The following is a 27,466-nucleotide window of genomic DNA, read 5'->3' on the forward strand; positions in this document are numbered from 1 at the left end:
CGCTTGCTGTTCACCCTCAGGAGCACTTGGTGGAACTGCCGTTGAGAGAGAGAGAGAGAGACTGCTCAAACAGCAGGATTAAAAACACAGCTCAGCCACAGCTACAGTAACATACACAGCCCTGCCTGGCAGTAGCATGCACAACACTGCTATGCAAGCGTTATGAGGACATCATATCTGGCTATGCGTCAGATGGTTAAACTGCTGTTTCTAATAGCAACACTAACAGAATAAGTGCTTCATTAAAAGGTAGACCGTTGTATTACTGGATGTGGAAACGGGTAAGGAGATGCGCTCTATGAAATACGGTGCTTGGGGAGCAGGAGGTCTGCTGAACCATTTCGGTTGCCCCAAAATGGCCGTGCTTTTATGTGTCGTACCAGCGTGAGCAGTCAGAGGAAAGAGGAGGACACCGCTCTACTTTATTTTCTAGATTAGCAAGAAGCGCAGGCCTGATCGGCCAACTGAGAGGGGTGAGCACGAGGCAAAAAGCCTCGAACCTCAACGCATTTCACCCTGTACAACACTGAGCACACGGACCAGGAGCGTGACAGACAGAGAGAGCAAGAGAGAGGGGGAGAGAGAGAGAGGGAGGGAAAGAAGCCGAGAGAGGGAGGGCAACAGAGAGGGTAACAATGAGGGAGAGAGAGAAAGAGCGGGAAAGAGAGTGAGACCTTTGATTTGTCCGTTTATTAAAGCGTTAAAGGAGACGGAATAACACGTCATCACCCCGCTTCCATTCAGCGAGAAAAGAAAGAGAGAGACAGAGAGAGAGTAGGAAAGAGACAGACTATTCTAATCACCCCCCAGGGGGAAAACAGACAAACCACCCGGGAGGGGGGGGGGGTCATGATCACCTGGGACATTACAGGTCATTGGTGCTCCGACTGCGAGGGGCACGGCCATCAAAGGCCTGTCTTTCTGAAGCGCAGGTAGGGAACCGCAGGGGGGCCTCTAGTTCAAACTGGAGCTTTCACTCTCACACAAAAACGGCATTACATCACATACTACTACAGAACGGCTGGGCCCAGAACCCAGCTGTGAATACAGAGAGAGTGTTTCAGGTAGAATGGCTTTCTGGGGGATTATCCACCTAGCTGCAAACATTAAGCCATCTGGACACAGGAACTAGCGCAAACCGTCGCCCCAAGCCCCGTTCGGGCCCAAGCAGGAAGCCACTGCGTTTCATTTATCAGGGCCTGTTGTTCAATGAACTACACTACACCTTAGGCCTGTATTCAAACAGAAGGACAATGAACTAGGCTACAATGTGCTGAAGTGTACTTTGGCAGTGTATGCTTTTACGATTCGATCCGCTCTACAGCTTTTAAAGACATGCGGATGCCCGTTTGAGACTTTTTTGTGAATGTATGGATTTCATCCCTCAAGTAATTGCAAGGAAACTTAGAATAGCCAAAGCAGTATCAAAATGGCAGTTTCTTAGTTTGCATTGGTTTCTGTCAAGCATTACCCAGTTAATTTTGTGAGACAGCTGCCATTTTTTAAACTGTACTATTTAGCCGAACAAAGCACCTGGCATCCATCAAATGCTTTCAGTAGAGGGGGGCGATCATAGGGACCTCTGTGGGGACCTCCCCAACATGCATACGCACACACACACACACACACTCTCTCTCTCTCTCTTTCCCTCTCTCTCTCTCTCACACACACATACGCACACACTCTCTCTCTCCCTCTCTCTCACACACAAATACATACACACTCCCTCTCTCTCTCACACACACACACACTCTCTCCCTATCTCTTACACACACACACACACACTCTCTCTCTCTCCCTCTCTCTCTCACACGCACATACACACACACACTCCCTCTCTCCCTATCTCTTACACACACACACGCACACATACACACTCTCTCTCCCCCTCACACACACACACAAACACACTCTCTCCCTCTCTCACACACACTCTCTTTCTCTCCCTCTCTCTCACACACACAGACACACATACACACTCTCTCCCTATCACTCTCTCTCTCTCACACACACACACACACGGTGACTATCACAGTGAATCATTTCGAAGTACAACTGCACCTATGCAGAAGCAGCACTGGATCATTCCCCCTGCCCTGTGATCCACTCCAGCTGCCAGTTCCTACAGCAGCGTATCAGAGCAGAGCAGAAGCCATGAGTCATGATGATCGGAGAGGTCACCAAATGGAATGGGTGATCTTTACTAAAACTGAAAACCTTGTTCATTTAAAAATATATATCTTAACAAAAACAACAACAGGCTCCAAACAATGATATGAGGTAAGAACTAATCTGGGGGCAGATAGTGAGAGAAAGAGACAGAGAGATAAAGGGGGGGTGGTTTTTATGCAACACTTTGGCAATATTTACTGCATGTATTTCATGCCAATAAAGCATATTGAATTGAATCAAATTGAGAGATAGAGAGATAGAGAGTGGCATTATTTTTAACATTGCATTATTCCTGTAAAGCTTTGGCAACACATATTGTATCTTATGTCATGCCAATAAAGCAATTTGAAATTGAATTGAGTGGCAGAGGGAGAGAGGGAGTCCAACTCTTCATTTCTCAATCCTCACCTGTGCGTGTTGTACCCGTGCCTCCTCCACTGCAGTGCGCCCTCAGCCTGCGCCTCCATCTCTCAGTGTAGCAGGAGGTGCATCTCACCTCCTCCCCTGCCCCACTTAATCACACGAGTGGAGACTGGCCCGGGTCAAGCCGTCTTTCACACACTAACGCACTTCTGCCATGCATGGAGGCGTGCTTCTTTAGAGTTCTTTTTCTTTTTACTCTCTCTCTCTGTCTCTCTCTCACTCCCTCTCTGCCTTGCTCTCTCTCTCTCTCCCTCTCAGTCCCTCTCTCTCTTCCTCTCTCTCTCTCTCCCTCTCACTCCCTCTCTCTCTGCCTCTCTCTCTCTCTCTCTCTCTCTCTTTCTCTCAATAATCCATTCTCCAGAGGACACATCTCAGCAATTACCTCTAACGCTGCTCACCCTGATGGACTGAAACTACAGGTCACCTGGCTCTCCCACCTACTCCAGATTCATCACTGAACACATTTGTGTGTTTGTGTGTGTGTGCGTGTGTGTGTGTGTGTGTGTGTGTGTGTGTGTGTGTGTGTGCATGTATGTATGTGAGCGTGTGCGCCTGTGTCAGCTTTCTGCCATCCCTGTTCCTGTTATCCTTTATTCGCAGTGTGTGGTTCAGCTAATGCGATTCAGTTAAATAGACTGCTGTAATCCGCTGGGAGTCTGATATTCAGAACCACACGTTGGACAAGGCTTATCAATCATCAATGCTAAACATGTAACAACTAAAACACAGTTCCAGTTCTTGTGTTTTAGTGAAGATAGCCACCCTCCTTACAATTTCAACATTTTACATTTGCATTTTTGCACTCTAACATCAACATTGCGTGCTTATCTCCACACACTTACAAGCAGTTCTCAGTTTAACACAAAGGAGGAAAAATTCTCCTTCTCAATACAAACTGAAACAAGTGTTTGCAGTATGTGTGCTTTCACCATTAAATCACAATTAAAATAAATGTTCATAAATTCATATATGTTCATATATCAATTGTCTTCTCTCCCTCTCTCAGTCTCTCTCTCCCTCTCCCTCCCTCATTCTTTCTCCCTCTCTGTCTCTCTTCCTCCCTCATTCACTCTTTCTCATTTTATCTCTCTCCCTCTCCCTCCCGCTCTCTCCCTCCCTCATTATCTCTGTCCCTCTCCCTCCCTCTCTCTCCCTCCCTCATTATCTCTCTCTCTCTCTTTCTCACTCTCTCTCCTTCCCTCCCTCTACTGAAGCCGTATGTTCAGGGCCCTTCTGCTCTGTCCCAGTTGCCTGTCTGCCTGCAGCGGAATTGTGCTTCACGCCTGAAACACTGTGATTGTGTGTGTGTGCGTGTGTGCATGTGTGCGTGTGCATGTGTGTGTGTGTGTGTGGGGGGGGGGGGCTTGCCGAAGGATATTTTGTTTGTCTGTAAATAAGAAAACATCCCTCATCCGCTGCCTCTAAAAATAAAGACTCCAACCCCCACTTTAATTCAGAGGCAAACTCCTTGCAAACTTTAAACTTTAAACGTAAAGAGCTGAGAGAGGGGGGGTGTATAAGATTGGGGTCCCCTGTGGTCCTGACTTTAAAGCACAGGAAAGGAGGCGTTCGGCTCTGGGGCTGAAGGGACACAAATGAGCCAGTTCGTCGCCCGCTCTCGCTGACGGAGCGAGTTCGTCGCCCGCTTTCGCCGATGCGTCACACGGAGAACAGAGGCGTTGAACGGTTCGCCAATCCATCGCCCCCAATCGGAAGGCAGACACCGCGTGAGCTGAGCTGCTCCGCTCAGTCTTCTTGTCAGACGTGCGTTAAAACCCATCCTGGAATTTTCCGGAAGCCCAAGGGAAACGTACGACATTCAGCGTTGCGTGACGGGACACAGCGTATAGCGAGAGTACAGGGCGATATCATAACTCAAAGTACACCCTGTACTGGAGCAATGTGCTGCTCCCTAGCTGACAGTACTCGTGTACAGTATATAAATACAGGGCATGTGAATGCAGACGTGAGAAGATGAATAACCTGTCCTCGCTGATAGTCTCCGTCTCATTGTGTGCCTCTTTACTTGTGGATGCGCTGCATTAGGATGGGTTCACAGATTTACCGCGTGCATGTCTTTAAACGCACTGCAAATTCCAGTATCACCGTAGAGCTTCAGAACGGATTCATATCCATCGAGCGCCCGGCGTTCTCACCGTAGAATCACTAATGAGATGATTTACGCAACCCGAGAACACTGCTACAACATTAGAAACATGTTGTGAAAACTCTGTGGGAACGGGATATAGTGCCACTTGTCGGCAAGGCGACAAAACACCCTGAAGTGTGAGTAGGTTTGGAGAAAGCCCTGAGATGGAGGGATCCCTCTCGCTGCATAAAATCACAGAGAGCAGCCATCTGACAGACAAGAGCCTGCTCAAATATGTTACTGCAGATAAAATATAATGCTTCGGGTGCAATGCTACAGCGCAGAGAACACTTCCTTTACCTGAGCCAAAATGGAGGCCTTTGCACTGATGTCCTTCTCCAACCCTCCATCTATGCCTTGAGGCCAGTTAAGGCCTACACTCTCAGAAATAAAGACACAGTGGAGGGACATTTTTGTTCTTCAAAGATCACATTTCCAAAATGTACCCTGAAAATACAGTGATGTTCTCTTTGGGGACAAATTAATATGTTTTCCAAGCAAACAAGGTACAAATTGATTATATATTGCTGGCTAGGGGGTACAGTTTTGTGTATCTATAGGGTACCGCCCCAGTGACAAGCATTTGTACCTTTTAAGACACTTTTCACACCTTCATGTCTGAGAGTGTAGCAGCCAGCGGCTCTGATGCCTGCCTAATCTCAGGTCACTGTTCAACATTAGTCAACAATATTTTTATAACGATATGCATCGGTCGGTCCAAAACTCCCACATAAGAAGATGTACTACTCAAATGATCATAATGTTATTTACTGTAAAGTGATAAATACAACGCAGACACATTTCCAGTAATGTCTTCTACACAGCAGTACGGTATCTGTTTGATCTGCAATCTCTCACTTTTTCATCTTTGCAGGCACTTGAGTCATCATAAGAAGCAGCATTTTCATTTGAATAATTCAACTCCATTTCACATTTGATTTTCTATTCTTTGGGTTTGGCTTTACACAGCGTTGTGTAACAATATCCGCAGAAGAGACGCGCTTCTAAATATAACAGAGTTATAATCTGCTCGCCTAGCTTAATTTTTGGAAATCAAGACCAAAACAAAATGTGATGCCAAAGATGTATGCCTGAACACACAGCACAGCAACAATGAGTTATGTTTTTATGGCTTTATTGCATAGTACGCTCTAGGGAAATATTTAATTCACAGGTAAAAAATACAAATATACCTTCATTTTAGTGATTTATATCCAAGAATCGCCTTCTGGCATGAGCCAGTTAAGCAGCAGGGAAATCAATCACACTTTAATTTTATTTTTGAATTTTAAGACCACCTTGTCAAATGCATAAGGCCTACTCACCGATTCATCAAGTTTATTAATATATTTGCACAAAATAGCTTATGGCTTATGATTTATTTGGACAAAATGATGAAATATCGTAAATAAATTAGATCCTCCCCAACCATTTTAAGTGAAACCTTTCCTGGTTGTGTTCTCAGCCTAGTCTACTGTGGCAGAGGATGCTGAAGAAGTCAGGTCAAAGTGTCACCAAGCTAGACCAGAATCCCTTCCGCTTATTCCTAACCTCCACACAGAAACCCATCATTCTCACAGAGTTTCTATGGTACTGCCTCAGTATAGCAGAAAAAATGTCAGTGCTGTTTATTCTCCTGGTCTCAAAACGCATTACAACACTGGTGTCTCTGAGTGTGTACTGCAGAGCAATGACACACGCAGTAAAACACTCATCTCCAACACTTCTCACCCCATATGTTTGCTGTTGTTGTTGCTGATGTTGTTGTTTAGTTTATTCAGGTGTGCACTGTGTGCTGTGCACTTCAGTTGTGGTGCCACATGAGCACAGCTTAATTGCTGTGAACAGGTTCTTAGTGTTTTAATTTGTGTTTTGGCTTGAAACAGGAACTGTAGGAGGTCCTGTGGGCATTCAGGCAGAGCGAGCTTTGTGTCATTTCCTCTGATTATGACACAAATTAGAGATGCACTCTGTCTCTCCTGCATCTCTCCCTCCCTAAATGTACTGGCGTAGACAAAATGCAGAGTTCTGAAATAGGAATTTTACATCCTACTTCATAGACATCTGAGTGAGATCAGATTAACCCTAACCTTCCAGCTTCACACACACACACACACACACACACACTCAGACGTACATGCAGTCACACACACACACAAACACACGTGTTTGAAGAAGAATACTCACAAGAGCTTGTCTACTCATTGCTGTGCACAGGATTTTTAAAAATGTGAGTCACATTCTTAGGCCAAAATTCATGTAGCAAATTGTCTGTGAAGAAAAAAAGGACCACTTGAATTTGTTTGTAGAAGACAAACGAGAGCTTTGAATTACAGGGCTCTGTCAGCAGATAAAGTTTGGAGATTTGACTTAATTTCCAAGTCCCCTATCATTACCTAGTTTTTGATGCATCCACATTAAGTGACATGTTTGACATGCTTAATTTCAGGTGTTGAATCTGCTATGTAATAAAAAAGGCACAACAAAGACCATGCCCATGGTATTAGCTAATTTTACACTGGCACAGAAATGACAGACAGTACCCTGTAATTATATGCTCTTGAAGCGTTAGCGGAATCTGGGCCTTACTCCAGTAAAACAGCGAGCGTTGTCGAGGGAGAGACTGCGAAGAAGGTCTCAAAGCCCCCCCCCTCGAGGAGTGAGGAGGTCAGAGCTGGAGCAGACACCCCCCACTCCGCCCCCGCCCCGTGTCTGCCCCAAATCAGCTGCGTCAGACAAACCCTCAGCTACTGAATGCTCACACAGCTAAAGGTCAGCCCATCACTTCTCCACCTGGCCACAGATGATCAATGAAAACTCTCCACTTCAGCTTCATTAACACAGTGCGGCCAGAGGAGATAATCCTCCACAGGAAAACTGCCTCTATGAAGTCACTTCTGATGAAGGATTCGGACGAAATAATAGCAGTAATTACAATGGCGAGTTGGCAGAGGGGGGGTGGGGGTAGCGGGGGGGTTTAATTTCTTTGTAATTCACCAAAGCTCTGGAACACAGTGAGACTTGCATCGATCAGTTAATTTGCTTTCTGTGAGAAGTCAATGTTTCTCAGTTTATCATCCATCAATCAGTGTCACGTTCCTGTTTTCCATTTTTCCTCTTAGTTCATCCTTTTTTCACTTCAGAGAGAGAGAAAGAAAACAAAGAGAGAGGGAGGGAGAGAGAGAGAGGGAGGGAAGGAGAGAGAGAGGGAGGGAGGGAGAGAGAGTGAAAGGGAGGATGAGAGAGAGTGGGAGAGGGAGGGGAGAGAGCGGGAGGGAGGGAGGCAGAGAGAGAGGGAGGGAGGGAGAGAGAGAGAGAGAGAGAGGGAGGGAGGGAGGGAGGCAGAGAGAGAGCTTACCCCAGAGGCGGGATATGCTGTCCATCCAAGTTCTGCTGTGGCAGTCCGTGTGTCCATCACAGTTTCTGCGAGAGAGAGAGAGAGAGAGAGAGAGAGATTCAGTTCACGCCAATCATAGACAGATACAAACATAAGTGCAGTGTGTAAGTAAAATGGCTGTGATTAACAAGGAAATAGAACTGGCTCCCAGAGAGTGATTGGCTCCTCCACCATTATCATTCCTGCTCTGGAATACTTCTGCTCTACAAGTGACACCCGGAAAAGAGTTCAGATACATGGAGTGGAGGGTATTTCAAGGGTAGGCAGAAGGAGGTAAGCTTTACATAAATTACCCAATTCACACCTGTGGGCACAATTTTACCCACAAACAGAGGTGTGAAATTCCCGTGTGCGTCCATGTTTACATTATTGAACAAACATTTATAAGCACCAAACCAGCAAACTAATTTAACGTGATATAAAACAATACACCTCTCAGCATGCTGTTTCCCGAGTTCCACTCCATCAAGGATGCTGACAAAATTAATTACGAGAAAAGCTAATATATGAACCCACAGAAAAAAGTGTGAGTCTTAAATGAATAAGCTCCATCTATCAGCTGTCTAACTGTCAGCCCAATCCTAATGGTAAATATATCTCCATGAATCTGTTCTGAAGAGGTGTTACTCGCTGTTTGCCACAAACCACCGTCTGCAATATCCCATCCATTACATTTATCAAATAAAGCCTAACAAGCCTAAAATAACAACCAAAACCCGGCTGGCTCTGTCATCTTTCAGCAGTTCAGAGTTTTTTTTTTTGCCCTTTCTCTCTCTTCATTCTCTTTCTTGTTCTCTTCTTTTCTGCAGTCGTTATATCCGTGAAGCGGCATCGTGTTGGAAGCCTCATGGGGGCTGGAGAAAGAACACTCCTTCTCTGTCCCTAACTAGCTCAGAGACAGCTTAGTGAGATATATTGGTCACAGTCACCACAGCGGAAATTGTCAGGGCATTTATTATTAATATTTGTAGACTTGGAGGAGGTTGGGGGTTGGGGAGTTGATGTTGTACCAGTATGGAGGAGCGGATCAGAATTACCGCTTTTCGAGAGCTCTCTGTGTTAAAGCCATGCGACAGGGGACAGCCCACACTGCCATACTCACATACGGTATCGGTTTTAGGAGAGGTCGGTTCAATTTGTGTTCAATCAGCATCTCAGCGACAGCATGTCAAACCAGACTACCCTTCTTTCAACAGTTTCTGAAAAATAGGATAATGTAAAACTCTCAGCAGGTCACTCCTGTGGGCCTCCAGCGGACCATATCCAAGCCCTCGACCCACAAGCCCCTCCCGCGACAGTGGGCTAAAGTCCGGAAAGCGAAATCTGGACGGCGGGCGAAGGGCGAGCTCTTTCCGCTCCGCTTTCCTCTCCATATTCAAGAGGGGGCGCGGCGTAGGTCAGCGCCCGCGGCGTATTTACGCGAGCTGAGCGTGGCTGGTGAACCGGGAGGGCGGCTCCTTTCATTACGGGCCTCGTGGACTAAGAGGGGCAACCAGGAACAGGGAGGGAGGGACAGCATCCAGGCAGCCTTTGTTCTGTTGGGCTTCATGGCTGAGCATTTTCACACTCAACTTATTTATCATCCTTAAGGTACATGCTCTGTTGTTCTCGTTTTATCCCCAAAGCAATCATACACGACAATACACTGCTACCACACAACGTGCATAGAACTCGTAGCTATTCCCAGTTCCACCCATTTTTCCCAGACATACAACACAATGAGTATGTACATATCAGGTTATGTAACCGCTTTGAGCATCTGGTCAAAATGAGAATTGCTTCCTGTTATAGGTCAGTTTGCATGGCTAGTCATGCTGAACAGACACACCTGGAAAGTGCACTATTGGAAAATGAGCAAACAGACAATTAGCTAAATTAAAAACATAATAATCACAAAATCCAGAAGACAAACCAAGATTATCTGCAAAGAAAGCAACATTGACACCAAGATTTCTACCTCCCAGAAGAAAAAATGATTGTTGTTTTTTCTTATTTCTGCACAAAGTTGTTTATTTTGAACTGCAACTCAGAGGGAACTCGGAAGAGGATTTACCAAGAAGTCAACTGCTGTGAGCACTTAAATTCTGATCTGAATTCATCAACAGACCATTAGCGTCTCTATCCACAGACTGAGTAAACTCACCAGATCCACTGCGGCTTATTTGGGATGATGAGAGCACGTTAAAAGAACAAATGAGTAAATGAGTTGAGCGGTAATGATTTAAAGGACAAGGCAGCGCCGCACAGCAGAACTGTGGAAAGGGAAGTATTGAACCACGGTGCTTCTAAACAGATCCTGCTGGTTAAAGCAACAACATAAAAAAACCATCAAAGCCTTTCTGACATTGAATTATATTCCATATAATAGGGATCTCTTGCTCAGACACACATGCAATGATTCAAAAACTGGGCCGATTAGTATTCAGCACTCGGGAGAGAATATGAGAGGAGAACCCGACTCCACTTCCTTCTACAGCTAGTCATTTGTAATCATGGCCCTGGCACCCCTACTGATCAGAGTAACAGAAGACTGAAGACTATCTTTGCTGAAATTGCAAGTATTTCTGAAAGTCCTTTGTAATTGCAAAAGAAAATGAATTAAACATGCCTTTTTATTTGCCATCTTGGTTTTTTTGTGGTTGGAAAGCTGCCACGCAGCTCTATATACTCTAAATGTTTAATAAATGTACTAATAAGGTGACTAATAACACTGTTTTGGTCAATGGAAAGAAAAAAATGTTCTCTTTGCTTTTTTGAGAGAATGGCATTTTTTGGAGATAAGGAGATTGGTGTATGACCTAATGAAGGCTTCAGTCCTTCAATGAATTCCACACATAAAGTTAATGCATTTACTTTATTCTGGTTTCTCTTGAATTACTGTCATTAGAAACCTAATTAAGATAGCCTTTGGCTCTGGGAACAGGCCTTGTGATTGCGCTAGATAAGATGCACCTCGTGGCATTAGACATCTGAGTGAACTGAGGATGCGCATATTACACAGAGTCATAGATAAACAAATAATCCCACGTATAACTGGAGCACGGAGGATTATCTTCAAGGGCTCAGTTTCACTCTGAAGTTTGGAATCCAATACCAAATTAATTACTGTGGAGAGAAGGAGGGCACATTTCATTTACGATCACTGCCGCTGAATATGATGCAGATATTCAACCAATTAGAGTTGCGCTGTTAAAAACAACAGGCGAATGAAGGCCCAGACCAGGAGCAATCACACGGGTTATTTTTAAGCACCAACATGTTTTCTGTGAGTTCACATTGCTGTAATTAAATTCCTTTCAGTGTTTTTTCTCTCTCTCTCTCCCTCTTTCTCTCACTCTCTCTCTCCTTCCTTGTGTTTTGTGGGTAGTTGATGGTTTTATGTGCCTTGTGATGTTTTGTTGTAGTGTCATAATAAACATATGTTATATATATCTCTCTCTCCCTCACTCGCTCTCTTTCTCTCTCTCTTACTCTCTCTCACCACCATGTGTATATTGCTCTGTACCTCCACAGGGGAAATATATAAATTACATCCTAATTGTACTTTTCCAAAAGAATAGACCAGGATAGTTTACTAAAATATCCAGTGATTATATATAAATGACTTAATGTTATACAATAAGTAAGTATTAATGAATTATTTTCAGAAGTTACAATAATTACAATGGCCATATCGTTATGCTGCCAGAGTAAGCAACTAAATGAAAGAAGTGACTGAAAGCTGTAAAAGACTTCAGCTAAAAGATTGTGTATTGATACAATTAGCAAAAATTGTAAAGCTGTAAGCAGATAATGAACATATAAGCAATAATCATTTTTATTTTATGTTATTTTTACTAAGACCTAATCTGTAGAATCTATTGAAAAAACAAACACAAGTCTTCAGCAGTCGCACACTAGCACTCTGCACAGCTAGCTCCTCATTAGCATAGCGTCAGCTGCATTACTGATTACGCACAAACAGCTTATTATGGTGGGGGGGGGGGGGGGGAGCACAAGGGCTCTCACCATGGGAGACCATAACCATAAGCCCTGTTCAAACCACCCCCCACCCCCCCTCCGCCCCAAAAATAATCACACTCGCCAACGAGATGTAGAACAGTCTGGCTGGCAGCCTCTACCCCTGCCTCTTCTGGTTTACTGTAGAGTAGCTACGGAGCTTAACACACCTACACAACAGCTCATATCTCAAGTGTGTGGTGTGGGCTGTTCTCTTCACTTTCCACCTATTTCAATCCACCTCACTCTCTCTCTCTATTCATCCATTTTTATCTTTTCTGAACAACCTCTTTTTGTTCCCTCTTTCTCTTTGTTCCTCTTCCATCCGTAGAGAAAACGTACATTTTGTATGCATGTGTGTGTTTGTATGCATGTTTTATTAAAGAATGTGAAAAGTCTCTCTCTCCTTTATTTTCCCTCACCTCCTGTCCAATCACATGCCTGTGGCTGCCCTCCCTCAGCTGGACCCGTGAACTCTGACCCCGCCTAGTGTAATGAGGCGCACACATGAGACACACTGCTGATAGGCTTATTAATCTCAATGGGCCTTCTGGGTAATTGAGTCTCGGGACAGCACACTACAGGCCAGAGAGCACATTCAGGCTTCCGGAGGAATCCTATCAATCACCCAACCAGCCTGCCCACTGGACAGATGGAGGGGCCTCTGATCTCTCCCAAAATAGGCCCCCACTCTCTCCGAACACACCCGATAGCCCTTTCCCTGAGTATCCATAAAAGGGAGTCCCTGAACCTTCCGGAAAGTTCTCCACCCAAAGGAGTCCTGGAGGAGTACTGACATCTTTTTTTCATGCTGAGTCTCAAAAGAAAATCAGGTTTGGACCGGATCAATCTGCCACGGTGGCTAGCTTCAGCGACAACCACATTAAACATTGATGGCCCCGGATGACTGGTCAATACAGTGCGCCTCTCTCCACAATTCCACCTCGCCCCTGACGTACGCTGCATCCACAGCACAGAGAAGGGAAATGCCTGGGACGACGCCCCTAGCCGCGTAGGAACCGCTCCGCCGTGAAATGGAAATTGTCGAAAACAGCGTCCGCGTATCCCCGCCGTTCCATAAGTGGCGCGGTCTTGGCGGCCGGATTCCCGAAGACCGTAAAAGCTTTGCACATTGTTCCAATCCCCTCACCGGTCGATAGATCCCGCAGGAATGCAATAGCCGCCAAGCCACCACTCGATACCGCTAACAACCTTCCTCGGGGAAAGGGCCCGCTGCACAGCCGAACACTCTCCCAGAGTGAACGTGCCCCTCCGATAATAGCCCACAGCCCTGTTTGTTTCACGCACCCACTAAAATAGCGCTTGCCGCTCAGTTCAATCACATTGATCACTGGAGCTTGTTCTTGTTTTTGCCGTACCCAGAAACATCACCGGGGAAAATTATTAGGGCCTTTTTTTTGTGTTTTGATAGCAAATTAATTGTTTTATTATTGGGGGGGGGGGTGTGTGGCATATGAAAAAAAGTTGTCAAATACGGCCTTAATTCAGTTACTGAAGCTCTAACTTGATTTGGTCGTCTGAATAGGGCCCCCGGTCGCACTTTGGGATGCGATTTTCAGCAGCTGTCACTTGTGAGAATACCGCAGCTCTCGGCCGCAAATTATCATAAAGCGGGTCCTCTATAGAGAGAGGGGGGGGGGGGGAATCTGAGGCGCTTAAATATGCGCCGAGCAATTACTGTGAAGTGATGAAGCCATGGTGGCACGCTGAGCCAGGCATTTTAATAAGGGCTGAAGCAGATTACCAGGAAAAAGTGTTTTTGTTTTAAATGTTAATCAAATAGAAACTCCTGGGACCGAGCGGAGAAAAACACTGATTTTGAGGAACAATTTAAACGCGGGCGTGTGTCGGGAGGATGAAGCAAAGTCTCTCCTGAAATACTGTCCAGCCTGGCGAGGGAGCCACATGCGGAATCAGCCGTTTTCCACAGGAATTATGGGAAATTAATTCCGTCTGGCAGAGCCTTTGTGGGAATTTATTTACGTAGAGAACTGCTGAAAGGCAGGCTCCTGAGTGAGGGGATTCAGCTGAAAGGCAGGCTCCTGTGTGAGGGGATTCAGCTGAAAGGCAGGCTCCTGTGTGAGGGGATTCAGCTGAAAGGCAGGCTCCTGTGTGAGGGGATTCAACTGAAAGGCAGGCTCCTGTGTGAGGGGATTCAGCTGAAAGGCAGGCTCCTGTGTGAGGGCATTCAGCTGAAAGGCAGGCTCCTGTGTGAGGGGATTCAGCTGAAAGGCAGGCTCCTGTGTGAGGGTATAGAGAACTGCTGAAAGGCAGGCACCTGAGTGAGGGGATTCAGCTGAAAGGCAGGTTCACTGTGTGAGGGGATTCAGCTGAAAGGCAGGCTCCTGTGTGAGGGGATTCAGCTGAAAGGCAGGCTCCTGTGTGAGGGGATTCAGCTGAAAGGCATGCTCCTGTGTGAGGGGATTCAGCTGAAAGGCAGGCTCCTGTGTGAGGGGATTCAGCTGAAAGGCAAGCTCGTGTGTGAGGGGATTCAGCTGAAAGGCAGGCTCCTGTGTGAGGGGATTCAGCTGAAAGGCAGGCTCCTGTGTGAGGGGATTCAGCTGAAAGGCAGGCTCCTGTGTGAGGGCATTCAGCTGAAAGGCATGCTCCTGTGTGAGGGGATTCAGCTGAAAGGCAGGCTCCTGTGTGAGGGTATAGAGAACTGCTGAAAGCCAGGCACCTGAGTGAGGGGATTCAGCTGAAAGGCAGGCTCACTGTGTGAGGGGATTCAGCTGAAAGGCAGGCTCCTGTGTGAGGGGATTCAGCTGAAAGGCACGCTCCTGTGTGAGGGGATTCAGCTGAAAGGCATGCTCCTGTGTGAGGGGATTCAGCTGAAAGGCACGCTCCTGTGTGAGGGGATTCAGCTGAAAGGCAGGCTCCTGTGTGAGGGGATTCAGCTGAAAGGCAGGCTCCTGTGTGAGGGGATTCAGCTGAAAGGCAGGCTCCTGTGTGAGGGGATTCAGCTGAAAGGCATGCTCCTGTGTGAGGGCATTCAGCTGGCTCTTGTTCTCCAGCTGCTGGCGTTTGGTGTCTTTCTGCATGTTTTTGGTGTCTGCAGCGCACTCGGAGCACAAGCGGGTTGACGTAGACATGGCGGAGAGTGTTACCGTTAGCACTGGCTGGCTATTTTGATTAGCGCAACTCCTCTGCATTCCACCAGCCTGACACTAGCAGTGTGGGGAGCAGTGCTGAAATGAGACCTGTGAGACAGCTGGCACTGGCACTGGCACTGGCAGTGTGGGGGAGCAGTGCTGAAATGAGACCTGTGAGACAGCTGGCACTGGCACTGGCAGTGTGGGGGAGCAGTGCTGAAATGAGACCTGTGAGACAGCTGGCACTGGCAGTGACATTGGCACTGGCAGTGTGGGGGAGCAGTGCTGAAATGAGACCTGTGGGACAACTACAGCAGAGGCAGCAATTACAGCAAAAGTCATTACCCAGCCAGGCGAGCGTGCATTAAGGAGAACTCACACAGGGGCTACAGGCCCCGTCCAACGAGACAGACAGAGAGAGTGGAGAGAGAGACAGAGTGGAGAGAGGGAGAGAGGGGGATGGAGAAAGTAGAGAGAGGGAAAGAGAGGGGGAGAGAGAGAATGAGAGAACAACAGTGGAGAGAGAGAATGAGAGAACAAGAGTGGAGAGAGAATGAGAGTGGAGAGAGGGGGGGAGGGAGAGGGAGAGACAGGGGGAGAGAGAGAGAGAGAGAGAGAGAGAGGGAGAGAGAGAGAGAAAATTATAAAATGAGCAAATGAATGAAGAGGGAGAAAAAAGAACTCAATGAGCCAGAGGATATTAACATCTGTGTTCAGTGTCTGGTCTAATCAACTGCCTCCCATAAGTTGGCACGCTGCATCCTGCCAGCCCTGCTGCTGCACACACCGCAAATATCCTGCAGCAAGGCAGCCAACACCCCGACAGCAGTGACAACACCACCGCCGTTAAAAACCGGGGCAGGGAGACGGGGGGGGGGAAAGAAAGAGCCCGCCAACGCGCTACACGCAAACGAGACGGAGCACGCGCGGCAGGTAGCGACACGCCGTCAGAGAACCGCCCGCTCGGAACCCGCAATTCTGCGGCCCATTTGCAGCCCGGACGGCGGAACCGCCGGCGCCGGGTTTCACGCCACGTCTTCGGCGTGAAGCGCTCTCGTTTATCTCCGGGGCCCCGTCTCGTGCCTCTTAACGGCGGATTTCTGCGCGGTCGCAGCCGTGACATAAATCAGGGCTTTTCATTACAGAGGCTGCTCTCTGCCGAGGGTCCGCCTGGGCTTCCGCCCGCCTCCCTCCCGCCCCGCGCAGATCGATGATAAATCATACCAAACGCCAGAGATAATTGTCTCTAAAGTGGCAGGGTTGTTTGTGTGGAGGGGAGGAAAGTCCATCTGCATGCAGAGCTGAAACGGCCTGCCTTCCAGTACAGCTGGAGATGGGATCTCTCTCTCTCTCCGTCCTTCTCCCTCTCTCCCCATCTCTCTCCCTCTCTCTCCCTCTCTCTCTCCATCCTTCTCCCTCTCTCCCATCTCTCTACCTCTCTCTCCCCCTCGCTCTCTCTCTGTCCCCCTCTCTCTCTCTTTCTGTCCTTCTCCCTCTCTCCCCATCTCTCTCCCTCTCCCTCCCTCTCTCCCCCATCTCTCTCCCTCTCCCTCCCTCTCCTTCTCCCTCTCTCTCTCTCCCTCCATCCCTCTCCCTCTCCCTCTCTCTCCCTCTCTCCAATGCGAGCGCAGCTGCTACAGGCCATTGCATGCAGATGGCGTTAAAACATAACAGACACTTATCGCAAAGTCAAGGACCTCAATTACACACCCCCAGGCTGGGGGAAATGAATTTGAGGTGTAAAGAGTAACTGAATCGCCCCCTCGGGGGAACGGCCGGGTGGGGAGCGGGGGGGAAGAAGACTCCTCTGCGACAGTAGCACACACCACGGAGCCGTCGCCGGGGAAATCAAGAAACCAACAAGCATGGAAGTGCGAGTGTCTCTCCGTCACTCTGGAGCGGGAAGAACGCTCGGAAGTGTGAATGTCTCTCCGTCACTCTGGAGCGGGAAGAACGCTCGGAAGTGTGAATGTCTCTCCTTCTTTCTGGAGCGAGAAGAACGCTCGGAAGTGTGAATGTCTCTCCGTCTTTCTGGAGCGGGGAGAACTCTGCAGTGGCTACAGTTGGCTGCCGGAGAATGTCTTCCCTCACTCCAGACCCGCCCAGAGGAGCAAAGCGGGGACTGATTGTTTCGGGGTCCCCTCTTCCCCATCTCTATTTTGGGCAGAATTGAGGCAGTCCACGGCAGCAGAGAGGGGGGTGCGTCCCAATGCTGGAAAAGGCATCCTGGGTTGCCTGCATATCCACCTGGGTGAGAAGAGCTCTCTGCTCATCTGCCGATTGAGTCATCACGCGAGTGGCAGAAGACACACGCTGATAAACAGCGTCGAATTAAAGTCATTCAGAGGGATTTTGCCACCGGAACAGGTGCCCCATCCTGCCGCCCCCCCCCCCCCCCCCCCACATCGCCACCAACCCCCCCACCCCCCCATTCCCCGGCACTACCCTGTCTCCTCAACCCGCCACGAGACACATCCTCTGGTCAAGACAAACGACAGCGCGTAATTAGCATTCATTAACATTGCATTAGCCCAGCGATCTTTCGAGGCAGTGCGGGAATCTTTAATTCATCACCTCGTCTTCTCCCCCTTTATCACTGTTATCATTATTCCACTCATTCGGTCAAGTGCCAGGGCTCGGAGTCAGCGTGAAAACTGCCAGAAACTCTCTTTCTCTCCCTCTCTCTCCCACACACACACACACACACACAAGAGAGAGTGAAAGATGATAAATAATAAACGCAATATAATTTTTATGTTCTTCACACCTTCATTAATTAATTAATTAATGTTAATTGTTTTGTTACTGTCAATGTTTATTTTGAATATGCTTGTTGAGAGTATTGTGGTTTTTATATTCCTGTATTTTCTACACGTTACTTGGGCAATATGACTATTGTAGTTGTCCTGAGCACATTTTCAAAAAATTTGAGTGAGTGTGAGAGAGAGCAAGACTTTTTCAGAAGTTACTTCATTGAAACCTCCTATTTACAAAACCAAAAAGAGATGAGGAGGGAGGGAGAGAGAGAAGGAGAGAGAGGAGAGAGAGTACCCGGTAAGTACACAGTGTTCAGCCCGGCGTTCCCTTCCTTCTCCAAGGAGTCAGCCCGGCTCCCAATTAGAGGGCTCATCTCCAACAGGAGTCGGCTGTCGTAATTACATTCTCCGAGAACCCGGCTCCCTCTAGCCACACTTTCCCAACAGAGGTGCGCTTTTAAGAAATAATTACCGCCCAGACCAACCCTCCCATTCCTTAGCCCTGCTAAGTATCCATCAGGCATGCTGGCACAACCTAAACAAATACTATAATCAAAGCAATCCCACCGCTAACACCATGCCACGAAAACTGTAGTCTTGGTGCTTGTTTTATTTTTCTTATTTACATATTCTCAGCATAGCATAATACCAGCCCTTTGCAACAGCATATGGTTTCAGATGGAATCATGCTAATTCAGAAAAGACTTTCACGCTGTGAAAAAGAGCCTGTTCTCCTTCCCTCCCGCAGACGAACACGTGGGCCGAGGGCAGAAATAAACATTTACCGTCACCGAGAGACGCGGAGGTGCTGAAACCTGCCACACAATCACTCCTGCCCTCCGCCCCAAAGCCTCCCCTGCTCCGATGTGTCCCCCTTGGTTAGAAACAGCCCCCCTGACAGCTGGTAGCAGGCTGACCGGTTCAGACCAGCATCCAGCATCCAGGTTTGACAAGCTCAAGCTGTGTTTTGAAACGGCTGATAGCTGGTCAGCCAGACAACTCTTTATGAGTTTATGAGTTATGAGGTTTATGACCAGCTTGGCCGTTCTGGTTGGCCAGCTCATACTCAGCTAGATTGGCTCAAGTTTTCAGTTGGTCAAGATGGCAGAGCTGGATTTTACACCAGGGGGATCTACAACTGGAGTGTATCCCAATACTAGAAAAGATATCCTTCACTCGTCTCTTCCTCCTATTCAAAGGTATAGGGGGAGGAGATGAGTGGAGGAAAGGAGGATGCATGTTTTGAGTATTGTGACACACGCCTGGAGTCTGAGCTCTTCCGTACCTCAGCGTGCAGCAGGGGACTCGTGTACTTCCTCACACCCGCAGCCTACTGACGGAATCCTTGTTTCCTGGTAACATCCTCCCAAGAAAAATAAAGGGCTTAAAAAATATCTCAACTATACTGCTGCTGTAGTTCTGACTTTAGCTCTGTTCACCCTTGACAACAGGAAGCCAAACTAACTTGACTGGAGCCAAACTAACTAAACAATTCTTAGAAAACAAAGTCATATTTAAAAAAAAGAAATCATACCCATCAGTTTACAGTAGGCTGCATGTATCACACATTAGGCTACAGTGAAAATGGAACATTCCAGGGACAAAGCCCTGTCAGAGGGGAACAATGGTGTATTCTGGGAGAGCCAAGCACAGCCTTGGTTTCGTCACCTTTTTAATGGCGTTTGTCTGTATCTCTCTCCAGAACAGACAGGAAGCAGGGGTTCTGGGAATCCACTGATTGTCCTGAGCCCTGGCAGTGATTGAAATCTCATCAGATTGACCAGGGCTTTCTCCAGGAGTAGAGTCAGAGACGAGATCTCTCATAATCCTTCCTGTACCATCAACATCCCTCTGCGTGCGCACACACAAACGCGCACACGCAAACACACACATACGCAGATGCAAACACACTCAAAAATACATGTGCGCACGTATGTACACACACGCAGGCATACACACACAACTGTATGTGCACACACACACAGCAGTCCATCAGGGATTAATTCAAGGGCATCGGGAAAAGGAAAGTATTTTGTTGGACATGAGATGAATATATCAATCAGCTATTGAAGGGCAAACATCACACGTCGCCTTGGCTTGATTTTCAAATGTTTATTGACTTTTGTTTCCAGGGGAGTCCAGTAAAGTCAATTTCTAACCGTAATAAGCTAGATAGGTCACAAGACAACTCCGGGGTAAAGTATAAATAACCTTTCAGGAAACAACCATAGTCGACGGCTCTAACAGCAGTCTCTCCTGCTCCCTGTCTCACTTGTTATAGGTCATAGTTTAACGAATCCATTAAACACTGATTCAGCGGCGCAGGCTAACAGGCTAACACCCTTCACTGAACAAAGTGGGTTCAGTCTGCCTGGTTTGAACACTTGACTAAACTCACAGCCATAATTTACCTGAGGGCGCAGGTATACGAGGAATAGCTAGCGATAATCATGCAGCTTCCATACACCAAGATAGACTGTACCTTATTACACACACTCGGAGTGAGAGAGAGAGAGAGAGGGAGGGAGAAAGAGAATTAAAAGAGAAAGAACGTAAACCAACAGGGACGTGTATCCACCGTGGCGTGCCCATTGCTCCGCTGCAGCTGTTGAGCGCAGAGCCTTTGGGAGTGCATTATTTCATCAGAGGCTCATCATTTACTGTTTGCTTTAGCGAGGACAATCACAGCGCCGTGTCCCAGCCCCCACAGCACCGCTCTGCAGAGCGCAGGCCTCCCCACGGGGCAGGAACCGCAAGAACCGCGGGAAACGCGGGCGGGGAACCTGCTCTGATCACAGCAGACCTGCACCAGCAGAGCGTCTCTCTCCTGCTCTGCACTCGGACGCTCGGCGTGTGCACGCTCCCTGCGAGACACTAAGCGCTCATACTGTGTGCACACTCTCTGCTAGAGGCTAGGTATTCATACTGTGTGCACACTCCCTGCCAGAGGCTAGGCGTTCATACTGTGTGCACTCTCTCTGCTAGAGGCTAGGCATTCATACTGTGTGCACACTCTCTGCTAGAGGCTAGACGTTCATACTGTGTGCACACTCTCTGCTAGAGGCTAGGCGTTCATACTGTGTGCACACTCCCTGCGAGACACTAAGCGCTCATACTGTGTGCACACTCTCTGCTAGAGGCTAGGCGTTCATACTGTGTGCACACTCCCTGCGAGACACTAAGCTTTCATACTGTGTGCACACTCCCTGCAAGACACTAAGCGTTCATACTGTGTGCACTCTCTCTGCCAGAGGCTAGGCATTCATACTGTGTGCACACTCTCTGCTAGAGGCTAAGTGTTCATACTGTGTGGACACTCCCTGCGAGACACTAAGCGCTCATACTGTGTGCACACTCCCTGCGAGACACTAAGCGCTCATACTGTGTGCACACTCCCTGCGAGACACTAAGCGCTCATACTGTGTGCACACTCCCTGCGAGACACTAAGCGCTCATACTGTGTGCACACTCCCTGCGAGACACTAAGCGCTCATACTGTGTGCACACTCCCTGCGAGACACTAAGCGCTCATACTGTGTGCACACTCTCTGCGAGACACTAAGCGCTCATACTGTGTGCACACTCCCTGCCAGAGGCTAGGCATTCATACTGTGTGCACACTCCCTGCGAGACACTAAGCGTTCATACTGTGTGCACTCTCTCTGCCAGAGGCTAGGCGTTCATACTGTGTGCACACTCCCTGCGAGACACTAAGCGTTCATACTGTGTGCACACTCTCTGCTAGAGGCTAGGCGTTCATACTGTGTGCACACTCTCTGCTAGAGGCTAGGCGTTCATACTGTGTGCACACTCTCTGCTAGAGGCTAGGCATTCATACTGTGTGCACACTCCCTGCTAGAGGCTAGGCACTCATACTGCATGCACACTCTCTGCTAGAGGCTAGGCCTGCATATGTGCACTCTCTGGCAGCATTCCTGCATAGCAACCCTGCACTGCGGTAGAGTGTTAGAGTGTCAGAAAAAAAAAGCTTTGTGTTAAATGTTAATCAAACCTAACAGAGATAATTAAGTTAACAGTTTCCAAAAGAGACATAATTTCTCTGCAATCAGGTGTGCTGGGCTTTTTGTGTAACAGGGGAGCTTAATACTGAGAATATAGACCTACATTTCCAATCTAGCTAATGGAGAAGAGAAGAGAGTTTGGAGAGGATCAGTCTGATTCACCATTAGCCTGAATATGGATGGCGCTATCCAACATTTTAATGCACACAGGGTCAAATTTGATTTCACACTGAGTGTTATTGCTGTGTAGACGTGGAGATGTGTATGTGTGTGTGTGTGTGTGTTTCTCATGCAATAAGCCAAACACTTTTGTGTGGAAACCATGCTGTCGTCACTAAAGCCTGTTGGTTTCATAGAGGTGGACCAGTATTAAAACAGATACAGGTTTAAATGGAGCCAGTGTCCTCTCCCCTGATTAAACCCGCAGCGCTCCTCAGGCGGCGGGGAGCTGAGGTCCGGCCGGTGCAGACAGGCCCAGAGTGAGATGGATCGGGAGATTTGGGCCGTGATAACCGCCAGCGTGCGCCCCTGGAAAGAGACATGATAAATGGCCTCTCTGTCGTTTCACAGGGGAGTGAAGGGAACCGCGCACGACGGCGTCAGCGCAGGGTGTCAGGAGCAGGCCACGTCCGCCCAGTGGAGATCGCTTTCTGTGACGGGCGTCTGTCCGAACGACAGCGCTGCTCTCGCCTCTCAAGACCGTCCCGAAAAGCCGGTTTGGTAAAGGAGAAAATGGAATTTGGGCTCGAATGTACAGAAAAAAGGGAAGGTGCCATTGATGGTGAGCTCACGTACGAAATTCAGAGCACTTGATGGAAATTGAAGCCCAGACACTCAATACAGCTAAGTTGCAATTCATTATTGTCAAAATTGTCAAGGGTGATTTTTTGCCAGAAACTTCATCAAGGTCATCACCTCCCAGTTGATAAATAATAGTTGAATAAACTGAGTAAGAAATGTGTATCAGAGTGTGTGTATGTCTACACATTTGTATGTGTGTATTTGAATGTGTGGGCCTATGTGTGTGCATGTGTGTGTTTTGAGTTTATCTGCGTGTGAGTGTGTGCCTGTATGTGTTTGAATGGGTGTGTGTATATGTGAGTGTTTTCAGTGTGTGTGAGCCGGTGTGTGTGTGCATTGGCATGTGTGTGCGCGCTTACAGTGCCTCGTTAAAAAATGAGGAAGGTATAAGTATCCAGGCCGGAGTGTTTGGACAGCCCCCACGCAGGACGCTGCAGCCCTGCCTGTGCTGTTGTGTTTGGGTAAAGTCTGCTCAGGGCACATCCTGTCACTCAGTGGGCGGACACCCGCACCCTTCTCCCTTCACCCTCTGCTGACACTGGGCCTAATGAGGCCTCCTGGAAGGGCAGTCTGCACCCAGTCCAGGAACACCCAAACAGGTGTTCTGTACGCACACCGAAATCTAACCACCTGGCACTTGACCAAGGGCTCTTCCAACAAAGCTCCTGAAACGTTTCCCTTCCTCGTTGCCAAAAAAAAGTTCTTTATATATAACACATTGTTTCCCTTGTCGAAATAATGAAGGTTATCCAGAGCAGCCTCAGATCTGTATTCGGTGATGACAGAGTAGGCACAATGGAAGTACAGATGAAAGGAGATTTAAATAAAAAAATTGGCAGTAAACAGAACGTAAAAACGTATTTACAAGCCTCTCCAATTTCTTAACAAAATACACCCTGTATGAAAAAACGAGATTAAAAAACGCCCACGGAGAACGCTATCTACTCTGTAAAGGTCAACGCCTCCATCTTAATGCCTGCCTTCGGTTCTGCTCAGCTCTCATCCCGCTAGACTACAGTGATGTGATTCACTGTTGTTATTAGGCGCAGCAACATGACGCTGCTGATGGCTGTGAGGTGGATGCTAACAGTCTCTACCGCTGCCTCAGATAACACAGCAAGCAGCCTGAAACAGGTATCTGTTCCCCCACCCTTCAGCTAACAGCACTAACAGCCAAAATCTGACATGTCAAGATGTCATGGTTAAAGACAGTCCTTCACTTCATGCCATTTGTCCGACAGTGAGCACTTTATTAGATATTTCTTCAAAGTATTTTTTAGACCTATAAAGTCTTCTGCTACTGTAGCCTATTGACTGAGAGGTTTGACGTGTTGTGTGTTCAGAGATGCTCTTCTGCATACCACTGTTTTAATGTGTGTTATTTGCGTTACTGTCACCTTCCTGTCAACTTTGACCAGGCTGATCCTTCTCCTCTGATCTCTCTCCTTAACAATGCATTTCTGCCTGCAGAACAGCTGCTCACTGGATGTTTTTTTGAAAAAAAAACCTCTTGACCAGGCCTGCATGCATTTATGCATTTAGTTGCTGCCATATGATTCGCTGATGAAATATTTGCATTAACAAGTTGGTGTTCAGGTCTACCTAATAAAGTGATCATTATTAGTGTACAAGGATGTAAGGTTTCTGCTACACAGCACCACTGATACCATTATTTTCCCTCATCAACATATGACCCAAAAGAGTGTGTGTGTGTGTGTGTGTGTGTGTCTGTGTGTGTGTGCATAAAATACATTTTAAAGCTTCTGCTATTCAACATTTCTGGACTCATTCTCATTCAGCATCAAAATGACCTAGAAATAGGAGCGTGAGCATGCGTGATGTGTCCTTTTTGTTCATGCCTGAATGCGTAATCTCACCACTTTTATAATGCACATCCCAATTTAAAGCAAATTCAGCTTGGCAATGCAGCACATTTAAAAACAAGCCATCAAAGGAGACGATTGTGCTTTTTGTGGCAACAGCCAGTGGAACAGAACACTGAGACAGCTGAAAGAGTGCAGGCCAAAGTGTGCTCTGGATGAATGGAAAAACAAGGTGACAGGACTGACAGAGGGAGACAATGATGGAGGAGAGAGAGGTGGATGAGAGAGGAGAAGGAGAGAGGGAGAGAGAAGGGTGGGTAAGAGAGACAGAGAGGGAGAGAGAGGGAGAGAGGAGGGTGGGTAAGAGAGACAGAGAGGGAGGGAGAGAGAGAGGTAGAGAGAAGAGTGGGTAAGAGAGGAAAGAGAGGGAGAGAGAGAGAAGGGTGGGTAAGAGTAGAGAGGGGGAGAGAGAGAGAGAGAGGGAGAGAGAAGGGTGGATAAGAGAAGATAGAGATTGAGGTGGGTAAGAGAGGAGAGGCAGAGAGGGAGAGAGAGAGGGTGGGTAAGAGAGGCATAGAGAGAGAGGGTGGGTAAGAGAGAGGGACAGATAGAGAGAGAGAGAGAGGGTGGATAAGAGAGGGATAGAGAAAGGGTGGATAGGAGAGAGGGATATAGAGAGAGAGAGTGGGTAAGAGAGAGGGATATAGAGAGGGTGGCTAAGAGTGGAAAGACAGAAGGAGAAAGAATGAGAGACAGAGAGAGAGAGATGCAGAGCGTATAATAAGGTGTAGGATTATTCAGTGCAGCACGTATGGCAGTGGAGCCTGCCTGAGCTAGCTGAACCTAATCACAGCATACTTATCCAGCCATTCCAACAGTGTTAATTAAACAATTATTCAGCTGAAGGAAACAGCGCTCTCCCCAGCCCCCAAATACTTATTAACAGTCATTTGAGTTTTCCGGTCGCTTCCACTTAACGGGGCCCGGGGCGGTGAGGCGCGGGTGACGCGCGCTTAGCGACGGGGTAATTACAGCCTTCGCCGCGCTCCGTCTCGTCGCGGGCGACAGGTTCGCCCGGACGCCGCGCGCCGCGCCTTTCTCTCCTGCTCTTTTAGGGGCCGCAGTCATCGCGGCCTCGTCTGCGTCCTCCGAACACTGTCTCCATTTCTCGTAATACGCCAGTGAAAGCAATATGTGCGTTATACAATATCTATCTATTACAATATCTTTTTCTTTTCTTTTTTTTGGACAGTTATTTAGCTGGCCCTTTTATTCAAAGCGACGTACAGTTGATTAGACTAAGCAGGGGCCAATCCGGCCTGGAGCAATGTGGTGTTAAAGGCCTTGCTCAAGGGTCCAACAGCTGCACAGATATTATTGTGGCTGGGGCTTGAACCACCAACCTTCCGGGTCTCACTCAAGCAACTTAGCCACTTGGCTATAGGCTGCCCCCATATAATATACACTCACTGAGCACTTTATAAGGTAGACCTGTACTCCAGCTTGTTCATGCAAATATTTAATCAGCCAATCATATGGCAGCAACTAAATGCATAAAAGCATGCAGACGTGGTCAAGAGGTTGAACTGTTGTTCTGACCAAATGTCAGGATGGGGAAGAAATGTGATCTTCTAAGTGACTTTGACCGTGGAATGATTGTGGGTGCCAGACAGGGTGGTTTGAATGTCTCCTGGGATTTTCATGCACAACAGTCTAAAGTTTGCAGAGAATGGTGCGAAAATAAAAAACATCCAGTGAGCAGCAGTTCTGTGGGCAAAAATGCCTCATTAATGAGGTCAGTGGAGAAGGGCCAGACTGGTCAAAGCTGACAGGAAGGTGACAGTACCACACATTACAACAGTGGTATGCAGAACAGCATCTCTAAACACACAACCCTTTAGTGGAGAGGCTACATCAGCAGAAGACGAATAAGTCTAAAAAATAAGTCTAATAAATACCTAATAAAGTGCCCACTGAGTGTAGTATGGTCTTATCGATCATATAACCCCCACTTCAAAAAGCTTTTCTCTGTGAAGTGAATGTACAAGGAATTCAAAGGCAGCAACAGCTCTTTGATTTAAACTGGAACTTCAGCCATAAGCAACATTTCATACGTTGCACCCAGCACTTCGCTCACAGCACTGCACTATATGTGGACCCGCTTCAGTTAGCAATATGCTAGCGCAAGTAAGATATTGTAGTGTTTTTATCAATTATATAGAAAAACGTTCTGCTTTTTTCACATTAGTTTGGCTGTAAGCAGCCTTTCCTGCACACAAGACGTGATATATGACTGGCATCAGTTAGCATTACAGGCCAGTGAGCAGATGAGTATCAGACAACACCTCATCCGCATCAGTGTGGACCCAGCCGGGGACGCAGTCTCCAGAAAACAGAGATTAACGTCGAGTTTAGTCTTCGCTTGTGGTCTACGTACCACATAGCTAATAAAACGGAAAAATCCTGCTTAAGTCTTAGGCATTATTTATCACTAATCCTTAAATTCTACAGCCAGACCTAGTGAACTGAACAATGCTAAATGCGACTATAATACCTTGAAGCTGGTAGGAATGCCTGGTGTGTATTCTCCCATATGATAATGCGTTTCTGCATAAATGTTTCAAATTTCCTTCCAAATACGCTCCAACTTCTTTTTATCCCCCCTCCCCCCCTGCGTTTTACCACCCAAGGTGACTTTTAACCTGCTTGACGAGCGCAAAAAAATTAAGGTCTTTAATGTTTAATGCTTGTGGTTTATAAAAACCAAAATTGCTCTCCGGGGGCTACTTTTGTTGAATAATAATGGGCCAA

The 27,466-nt window shown here is 47.4% G+C and overlaps 1 protein-coding gene across 2 annotated transcripts in view; it reads right to left on the reverse strand.

Moving 5' to 3' along the window:
• The window catches only part of LOC133125895 (ephrin type-B receptor 1-like), a 220,908-nt gene that overhangs the window by 136,703 nt on the left and 56,739 nt on the right, over positions 1 to 27,466 (reverse strand). For both annotated transcript variants that reach the window (XM_061237606.1, XM_061237605.1), the window contains exon 2: positions 8,103 to 8,167. In XM_061237606.1, coding sequence (XP_061093590.1) covers positions 8,103 to 8,167 — 65 coding nt within the window. The remainder of the gene's footprint in view (positions 1 to 8,102; positions 8,168 to 27,466) is intronic.

This window comes from Conger conger, chromosome 4 (genome assembly GCF_963514075.1).
Source record: "Conger conger chromosome 4, fConCon1.1, whole genome shotgun sequence".
NCBI classification, from domain to species: domain Eukaryota; kingdom Metazoa; phylum Chordata; class Actinopteri; order Anguilliformes; family Congridae; genus Conger; species Conger conger.